This window comes from Monodelphis domestica, chromosome 4, assembly GCF_027887165.1.
Source record: "Monodelphis domestica isolate mMonDom1 chromosome 4, mMonDom1.pri, whole genome shotgun sequence".
Lineage (NCBI taxonomy): Eukaryota > Metazoa > Chordata > Mammalia > Didelphimorphia > Didelphidae > Monodelphis > Monodelphis domestica.
In genome coordinates, this window is record NC_077230.1 from 449,113,705 (window position 1) to 449,123,542 (window position 9,838).

At 41.4% G+C, this 9,838-nt stretch overlaps 1 protein-coding gene across 1 annotated transcript; it reads right to left on the minus strand.

Annotated features, from left to right (window-relative positions):
• Positions 1-7,513: 7,513 nt before the first annotated feature.
• LOC130454045 (zinc finger protein OZF-like) lies at positions 7,514-9,327 on the minus strand. The gene has a single exon (XM_056796869.1). It carries the CDS (start codon positions 9,285-9,287, stop codon positions 7,992-7,994), a length of 1,296 nt encoding a protein of 431 aa, XP_056652847.1. The 5' UTR covers positions 9,288-9,327; the 3' UTR covers positions 7,514-7,991.
• Between the last annotated feature and the right edge of the window lie 511 nt (positions 9,328-9,838).

The window sequence follows — 9,838 nt, forward strand, 5'->3', positions numbered from 1 at the left end:
ACCTGGCTGTTCCCTCTTTGTTCTTTCTTATAAAAAGTCACCAGAAAGGAGAAAGAGAGATCTCTTACAGATATGTAGAGATAGCTAGCTCCTCAGTATATCCACTGATTTCCATTGGCTTCTCTAAAGACTTCTGAGAATTTTCCCCAGGATGATATGGAAAACCTGACTGTTGGTTGAACTTAAATCGCTTGATCCCAGTTGGGGAGCCATTTTTTCCACACTCTAATTTTTACAATTCATCTATTTTGTGGTTTCGGTTTGGTTGAGTAAATAGATTTCCTCAATATTCACTATTGGTGACAGCCTTTTTGTAGCCAGGATTTAGTGGGAAAGGCTCAGATGGTTGAGTGTGATCTTAAGACAGCCCATTTCTCTTAAAGAAAAAGTGGCTAGGAATGAGAGCTGTTTGCCCTCCTGCTCCCAGACTTAGAATATTTCGGTTGCAAAGTGGAAGACCCTGGCTTTTTCAAATGTCTAACCAAACTCTAAGAGCCCTAAAACCCAGCCCTGCCTCAACCACTGCCTTCATGACTGTTGTAAGAAATGGTTCTCATCTGCCCATTCAGCTGAGGAAGTCTTCACATTCTTTGGGGAGACATCTACCTAACACTCAGACAAGTTTGAGGCTTAGTTTACTGGTGTGTGTGTGACTGCTGCCAAAGGTAAGAGTTTGGTGGCAGGTAGATAGGTGGCAAAGATATACCGCGGACTCCACATACTATATGAGAAAGAAAAGGGAACATATATGTGTGTATACATGTGTGTGTGTAGTCTTAGAGAAGAATATTACAATCTTCAACTTTGTGGTATGATGGAGTTCTAGGCTTGGACTGCTCTGTCATACAGGAGATCTGTACCCTGGCCAGGGTACAGCAACATGGTGGTCAGGATCGATATTGGATCAAAGTTCACTGGTAGATTCAGAGACTCCCTTTAATGAGGGTACATGCACAGAAGTTTTCAGCTTGGTCTCAGCTGAGGACCCAAGTTCTGATGGAGTGATCTGGTGTTCTGGACCCTTGCAGGGGCTGCCACACGCCCATAGCAAGAGCAGCAGTAGAGGGTTAGGCCTGCAGTTCTCTGGCCCAGGGTGGTGAAGTTCTGTAAATCATGGTAAACAACTGAAAACAAATAAGAAGGCCTGAAGGAGACTCTCAGGAAGAAAGGCAACTCAGCTCCCTTTTATGTGGTGCATTCCTCCTATGTTCTTTTACAGTTCTATATCTGGAACTATAAAGGTTGAATTTAATGGTTGGACAATACTTTTATGAAATTATGTGTTCACCAATATTTATAATACTTTGAGCCAGAACTTTATTTACAAATAGAGAAGAAACAATAAAGAAGAGAAATGTGAGGGGATTAGAGAGGTTATCCATCCTATCTTAATCCAGGCAGAAGTTAATTAGCTCTCAACCAGGAAGGCCTGTAGTCAGTAACCATACAGCTTCCTCCAAGATGGAAGCTAGTCTCTCCAGAAACTAGGAATGGAGTCAAACTTTCACTCCCCTCGCAAAGAAGTCTTGGTGTCAGGATCCAAGTTGAAGCCAAGCTCTAAGCCCTGGATCCAATGCACAGTCTCCAGTGAAGCTCCCTTGAAAACTCTCTCCAGTCAGGAGTCTATCTCCACAAGACTGACTCAAACTGAAGAATTCATGGCTTTCATAGTGAATTTTTGTCCCTATCTCTCTTCACAGGGGCCAGTCACAGTTTCCAAATTGTCCAGCACTGCTCAGGGGGCAGTGCTCATAGGAACCATTTCTCATCTTCTGGGGCGGGGGGGTGAATACTCATCAACAAGGTTCACAGATTCCTGGCTGATTGAGTTTCTGAGGGTTAAACTCTGATCATCATATTCACAAGTTTGGGACTGAGTTAAAAGGGTGGAGCTCTCTCAGTAAGTGACTTGTGAGTTCTCTAAGTACCTTGATAGCTTTTTACCTGTGTTCAATCTTGTTGATTCAATTCAAATGTAGACAAAGGAGAGTTAATCCTGTCTTCAAAATCTAAGTAGGGGTTAGTGTTAACTAGAGTGTTAACTCAAAATAGATACTGGGAATAAAGAATTCCCTTTCACAGAATTGTGTGTGAGGGGGAGACAGGGCAAAGGGCCATGCAAGAATCAGCCAGAGCCTTGGCAAGGACCCTTCACAGGCCATGAAGAGGGAGAAGGGAGTGATGGGAAGGGTGACAGAAATAATATGTGGTACCTCAGAGGGGTTTTACTTTGCAGGGATACAATTTTTTTTTAATGTATAAAACAGAATCATAGTAGTCCAAAGGAAGCAGTTGTATTGGAATTGTTATTAAAGTATATTTTAAAACCAAATTAATCAAGCACAGCCAAGAATCCTGGCACTCAACATTGCTGGGTTGCCAAATTCCAAAAGAAGGAAGAGAGCAGGACATCAAACCAGTGTCAAAGGAACTGGCTATGTTTTATTTAAAGCAGAGTTGCCTCTGGTGAAGGTTATCCATATGGTCTCCCTCCATGCTGGTAGGAATTCTTAGGGCCATTAGCAGCAGCATGTTGGAGTCCAGGCTATACTCCTGGCCCCTATCCTTCCTCTGCCAGATATGCCACAGAAACATATTTACTCTGGAAACTCACTGACCTTCTGGACTTACATTGTAAATCATTCTGTCCCTGTGTCCTCTTCCTCTGACTGGATGCTTCTTCACAGAAGCACTAAGTCCAGAAGAGAAGCTGTGTGATTCTAGTCAGGCCATGATATTTCTGAGCCTCAGTTTCTTTATTTTCTGAATTCATCATAAATAATGCAAGAGGTCATTTAAGTATCAAATGAGGCTGCTCCTCTAAAGCCTTTTGCCAGCCTTAAAGTCCCATGTCAATGCCAGCTACTCTCATTAATCTCTCTTCTCCCCTCTCTGCTTTATCCTTCTTAATATTCCCTTTTCTCTCTACCCCCTGCCTGGTCTTTCCTCCTCTCCATTCCCTATCTCTTTCCTTAGCTTCCTGTTGCCCTCTAACCCCTTCACCAAGTTCCTGACTTCTGCCAACATCCTACATCCCATTCCTGACCTCTCCAGCTCTGTAGCTACTGTAAAGATTAAAATTTAGGGGAGATGGGGAGACTGAGGCAGGTAGAAATTAGTTTCTTTCTGCAAGGAGTATTATATTTTTTAGAGGTTTATTAAAGGTTAAAGATTAAGAATATACAAGTAAGAAACATGTGCCTAGGCCAGAGGCCTAGACAAAATAACCTCACATCATGGAAGAGAAGCCTCTGCTCCAAAACCAGAAGTCCAAAAGACCCCCTGAGCCTTCAAAAGCCTTTGCTTAAATATCTTCTCGATCTCGGCCCAGGTGAGATTACAAGGCATTCTGGGGAAGTGGAGCAAAGGCTCATGGGGATTGTAGTCCTGTATTTGAGTCTATTTTTCACAGTACCTTCCTTCTCATCTTCATCCACTTGGCTGCTCTTCTCAAGCCCTGGGGTAGCCTAGCCTCTGGCCATTACAGTGGAAAGGAAAACTAAAGCAAGTTTTGGACTTTCTGCCAGTCAGGTGGAACAAACATTAGTTGGAATATTTGAGACAAGATATTGACAAGAATGACAGTTGGTGGGGGGAGGGGCAGCTGGAAGTGGATGTTGGTCCTGTGAGGAGCACTCTCTTCCTGTTTCTAGATAGAAGTGCCTCCATTCACGTATTTCCCAACTGTGTGCTCTACCTGGATGCCTGTGATCATATTCATCGGACAAAAGGACTCAGTGGAAACAGTTTGGATTGTAAGGCCAGTATTTAGGGGCATCAGCCCGAAGAGACAGGCACAACCACCTCTGAAGATCAGAACTTTTCTTCCTCTTGCTGTCGACTGCTAAGACTTTGAATTTAAGAAAACTAGCACAGAATAGCATAGACAGGAATAAAAGAAACCCTCCATCCCTCTGTGTGACCTGGCCTCAGCTCAAAAGCTGAGAGAGAGTCAAACCTCATCTAGGGAAATCCATCTTCTTCCCTGATACCTTCCCCAATCCAACATTGTTATTAAAATTTATCTTTGCAGTCAGATAAGAGGACTGTCATTTCAGGGGACATAGAGGGAGCTGAATCTCAGGACACTTATTCAACAATCAATAATCCTTGACCCCTGCTGGGCAACTAAGACTGGAGGAAGCCTTGTCCCTCAGGAGTGTCCCATGCCTTCCTGCTCTGGGGTATCTGCCACATCAATCCAAATAGAGAAGATGTCCCCTCAGGCTATCATTTTCAAAAATAGCCTCAGCAGGGCGTATCTCCTATTCCCTCATCAGCAGCCATATTTCCTCTCTCCCCTCAACTCCTCCATTCCCTGCTCCAAAACCTTCAGGATCTCCTGTTCTTCATATCCCACCCATTTCCTCTATAAATATTACATTACTCAGGCCCAAAACCTTAATAGTATAGGAGGGAAAAGGGCCCTTCAGCTTGTGCCGGACAGTCAGAGAGGGATGAATCTCTGGGCCTTCTCTGCAGTCCTTTCTCCCTTTGCCAAGAGGCCCACATTCTGCTGTGTGTGACTGCCTGGAGTAGGCGGGCACTTTCTGGGAAATCCTAACAAAACGGGAATGTCTACACGCCTTCTTTGATATGTGCCATCAAGTGACAAATCGGAAACAACTGACAGATGCCCTAGGCTGTCCTAAGGCCAGCTTCAGCTACCATTGGTACATGTGAGATGCAGGAAGTGATATTAAAAAAAGTCTATATATTCACGGCACTTCCTCTTGCCAGCTGTCTTTTGGTGGAGAGGTGGCTTGTGGTAGTGTGCTGGGCATCTTGGCATGGCTGCAGCTATTGTCCCGGTTTGGTGACGAGTGTCCTTGATACAGTAACTGGGAGAAGCTTAATATTGTGGGTCAGGTGAGGCCTGTTTCCTGAGCTCTCTTGGAGTTTAGGCTGATTCCTTTTTTTCCTCCTAGGAGGTCCCTCATCTTGGGAGGATTCCTCATGATTGCAAGATTTCTGAAGAGCTTGGCTCAGGCTTGGCTGGAGAAATCTTATACCCTTTTCCCTCTCTGTTCTTAATTCCTTCCCTCTATATTAATTAAACCAATATAAAAAATTCCCTAACTGACTTGAATATTTTTATTGGGATTTGAATGAATCTCTGGTGACCATAAGGATGATATATTAGTCAAGACCCCTAAATTGACCCCTTTACATCCTCCGATTCTAACAATGAAGGCACTTGGGTCTTCCTTTCTTGGGAAGATTGAATTGTAATTCACAATCTACTTTTAGATGTTAATCTACAAAAAGGAGGTGATTCAGTTTTTTAAGTCGATCTACCCATTTTAACTACAAAAGGTGTTAAGTAACTACAAAAGGTGAACTAATTTAAAAAAGGTGTTAAAATAACCAAAAATAGATAATATAACTAAAGACAGTGTGAACTAAAGAGTGGGCAGTCCTGGAGAGGAGCATCTGCTGTGATTGGACGTGACACGAGAAAAAGATCTTTAAAAAGATCAGAGGCCAGAAGAAGATATTTTGACTCAAGATTCGAGTTGGATGGAGGATACTCTAACTCCTCTATCCAACACAGAGTTGGACTAGAGGAACTGGACCTCTGGAGGAACTCCTGCAGGAGACCTCAGACTGCTTTTCCTTTGGTGAGTGAAAGTCTGAAGCAGAGATCTAAATCTCTTAAGAAAGGCCCATCATCTTGAGACCACACCCCCCAACCCCCACCCCCTGGGGCTTAGAAATTCTAACTGATATCAGAATAAGCCCAATCCTGATGTCTCTCTGTCTCTGTCTCTGTCTCTATATAATCTTCCCCTAATTGTAAATAAATAAATCATAAATTCCATTTACTTTAGTAATTCATCTTGGGATTTAGAACTTAATTCCCTGGCAAAGGCCTAATTAATATATTTCAGTCACAAGCACAAATAAATTTAAACCTCCCATGGATGGGAGAACAACCTTTGGCCTCTAGAGGGGCTAGACTACCCTCAAATGAAACTCTTGGACAGGAAATGGATTGATATGCACAGCCAGCCACATAGCACAGAAACAGTTGTACTCCCCAGGACTGAATCTAGCCCAAAGATCCTGAACCACAGAGAATCCTAGAGTTGGAGCTGGAAGTTATCTTCTCCCGACCCTGTGCAACATCCTCAAAGAGGGGTCAGTTACTTCTCTGTTACTAACCTGTGAAGAAACAACTTCCCTCTACCCTATCCCACCAAGCCACTTCTACCCTCTGTGGGCAGCTCTCATGTTATATGGTTTTCATCAATGGAGGAAATCCGCCCTTCCCATCTTCTCTTGCCAGGTCTTATGAATCTTTCACTTTCATGGATTATAGGGACAACAAAGAATGTGGGGAGAGTAGGGCCCCTACTGGGAAAAGTTCTCTGCCTCCTCCCCAAATTAGCTGTAAGGTGTATGAGGGCTGCCCTTGTAAGATGAGGAAGTCTACACGATTTGTCTAAATGCATCTTCTGGGACAAAATGGAAAAATCTCTCTGGAATATTGCCAAGTTCTCCCGCTCCAAAAGACACTGTGAAGCCTGCTTGGAAACCTGGAATTAAAATCATTTGGAAAACTTTTTACAAAACTGGCACCTCCTCACTACTGGTATTCATCCATGGACAGAAGGAACCATTCAAGTGCAACTTGTAAAGCAAATGGAGAGAATTGCAATATAGTAGGGTGGAAAACCCGTCAAAACTTAGAGACTTCTTTCCCTTCTCTTGGATTCCAGTGCTCACAACATCATTTTTTCCTCCAACACAATCGCCTTCTCATCTACGAGTCTGAAGCATCCATGGTGATACCCCTCTAATGGGCTGGCCCCCCATTTCTTTAGCCTCTCCACATCCAAGTTAACATTGTCTTGGTGACTTAGCCATCCATAAAGTTGATTATATGCTTGATCTTAACATCACACAAAACTATCTACCTCCATTATCTGGAAATCTATCATTTCCTTAAACACCCAATTCTTCCCATTTACTACTAGTCTGCATCTGCCCCTAGTAGTACAGATCCAAACTCATCTCTTCTTCCTCAGCCCTATACAGACAATCCACCTAATGTGCAGATATTGTATGGATATACCAACAGAGGACATATACTGTTCAGCAATGTTCCCTTATTCCTGCTACTGAACTTGTCCATTTACTGTCCCCATTATATGATTTTGCTATAAATGAATCAATGAATGATGGGATTGACAAAAAGAATAAAAAGAAAATTATTGAAAATAAACTGAAATTCCTAAAATTTTAGAAATAGTTTGAATTTCTTATTAAAATAAGACATGTGGAATGTCTCAATTAACAAAAACAGTGATGAGTTTTAAAAACCATTGACGATAAACAATCCCTAGTTTTAAAATAAGCAATTATTCTAAAAATCACATTTTATTATACGTCAGAAATTAGAATATTAATATCAAGATGAAGTGATATTCAAACTAGAAAACATTACCTTGTTTGTAATATGTAAAGATAAATATCAATCCTATATAAAACTAGGAATAAATGAGGGGAGAAAATATATTAATAAAAATAATAAATATAAATGGTTTGTATTATCTGAGTGTCAAAAATGAGGTAAAGAATGAAATAAAAAATTGATTTCATTATTGGGCTACATAACAGAAACACATTTCATGATTATCACACAGCCAAATGAAACTTTTTTTTCAAATGAAAGCTTTTTTTCAGCACGAGTTTTCTAATGTAGAAAATTTTGTATTTCGTACCAAAACATTGTCACAAGAAGCGTACGGAAAAGGTTTATATCTAACATGATAAGATGATCAATGAGTACTAGATGCTTACAGAGCCCTTTGGCATATTTATCACATTACTAAAGTTTCTCACCAATATGGGCCCTCTGATGGTCAAGAAAATATGACTGAAAACTGAGGACTTTCTCACAGCCTTCACGTTTATAAGGTTCCTCACCAGTGTGAATTCTCTGATGTACCAGGAAGTTTGTTCTCTTATTGAAATCTTTACCACATTCATGATTTTTTAATAAGCTTTCCAGTATGAATTCTCTGATGGACAATTAAATGTGAACTCTGATTAAAGGCCTTCCCACAATCATTACATTCAAATGGCTTCTCACCAGTATGAATTCTCTGGTGTTGAAGGAGGTGGGAGCTCTGATTAAAGGCCTTCCCACAATCATGACATTGAAATGGCTTCTCACCAGTATGAATTCTTTGGTGTTGAAGGAGGTGGGAACTCTGTTTAAAGGCCTTCCCACAATCATTACATTGAAATGGCCTCTCACTAGTATGAATTCTTTGGTGAACAGAGATGTTGGAATTCTGACTAAAGGCCTTCCCACAATCATGACATTGAAATGGCTTCTCACCAGTATGAATTCTCTGGTGTTGAAGGAGGTGGGAGCTCTGATTAAAGGCCTTCCCACAGTCATGACATTGAAATGGCTTCTCACCAGTATGAATTCTCTGGTGTTGAAGGAGGTGGGAACTCTGATTAAAGGCCTTCCCACAATCATCACATTTAAATGGCTTCTCACCAGTATGAATTCTCTGGTGTTGAAGGAGGTGGGAACTCCGATTAAAGGCCTTACCACAATCATTACATTGAAATGGCCTCTCACTAGTATGAATTCTTTGGTGAACAGAGAGGTTGGAATTCTGATTAAAGGCCTTCCCACAATCATGACATTGAAATGGCTTCTCACCAGTATGAATTCTCTTGTGTTGAAGGAGGTGGGAATTCTGATTAAAGGCCTTCCCACAATCATCACATTTAAATGGCTTCTCACCAGTGTGAATTCTCTGGTGTTGAAGGAGGTAGGAATTCTGATTAAAGGCCTTCCCACAATCATGACATTTAAAAGGCTTCTCACCAGTATGAATTCTCTGGTGTATAATGAGTTTTGACCTGTGACTGAAGACTTTCCCACAATCATTACATTTAAAAGGCTTCTCACCAGTATGAATCCTCTGATGTAAAATAAGTTTTGAGTCATTAATAAACATTTTCCCACAGTCATTGCATTGATAAGGATTTTTTCTAGTATGTGCCCTCCGATGTATCTTAAGTTTTGACCTATGATGGAAACCTTTCCCACAGTTATTGCATTCATAAGGGTTTTCTCCAACATGAATTCTCTGATGTAAAATGAGTTTTGAGCTTTTATTAAAAGCTTTCCTATATTGAGGGCTCTTGTAGAATTTCTCTCCAGTATACATGTTGGTACTTTTCTGAAATGAGTAAAGATGAAATGCCCAAAATGTGCCTCCTGGTTTCTCTGATTTCTCCACAGAATTAGTTTTCATCAATTTCTACTTCTCCAAAAGCAGAATGCAAGACCAATCTTTTTGCTTCCTTCTTCCTCAGGAATGCCTTATTTTGGAGTTTCCTTCTCACTCTTAGACCTGGACTCCCAGTCTGAAAGAGATGAAATGAAATACACAAATTTCCTTTGTGGCCTCTTCTAGGGGAACGGGACCCTTGTAGCTGAGAAAAACCAGGCACATACCCCACAGTGACAATAGCCCTAAGAGGAATGTCCTTGAGTTCTCTCAAACATAGCCTGAACTCATGGGGAAAAGGCAGAGAAGGTCAACAGAACTAGGAGGGAAAAGTGGCCATGATCCATGGGCAACACAGAGCTAGGAAGGAATTGAAGGAGGTGGGTAATGAGGAGTGATCAGAGATTTGGGAATCCAAGCCATGAGAACTACCAAAAGAGTTCAAGGATGAAGGAAGATGAGGGGAAATATCAGAAGGACAACTGAATGATTGTAATGAATAAACACTGTGTAAGAGGAAGTTGGAATGAGGTAGAGAGGCCTATCAATGCTGAACAGAGGAAGACTCATGAATT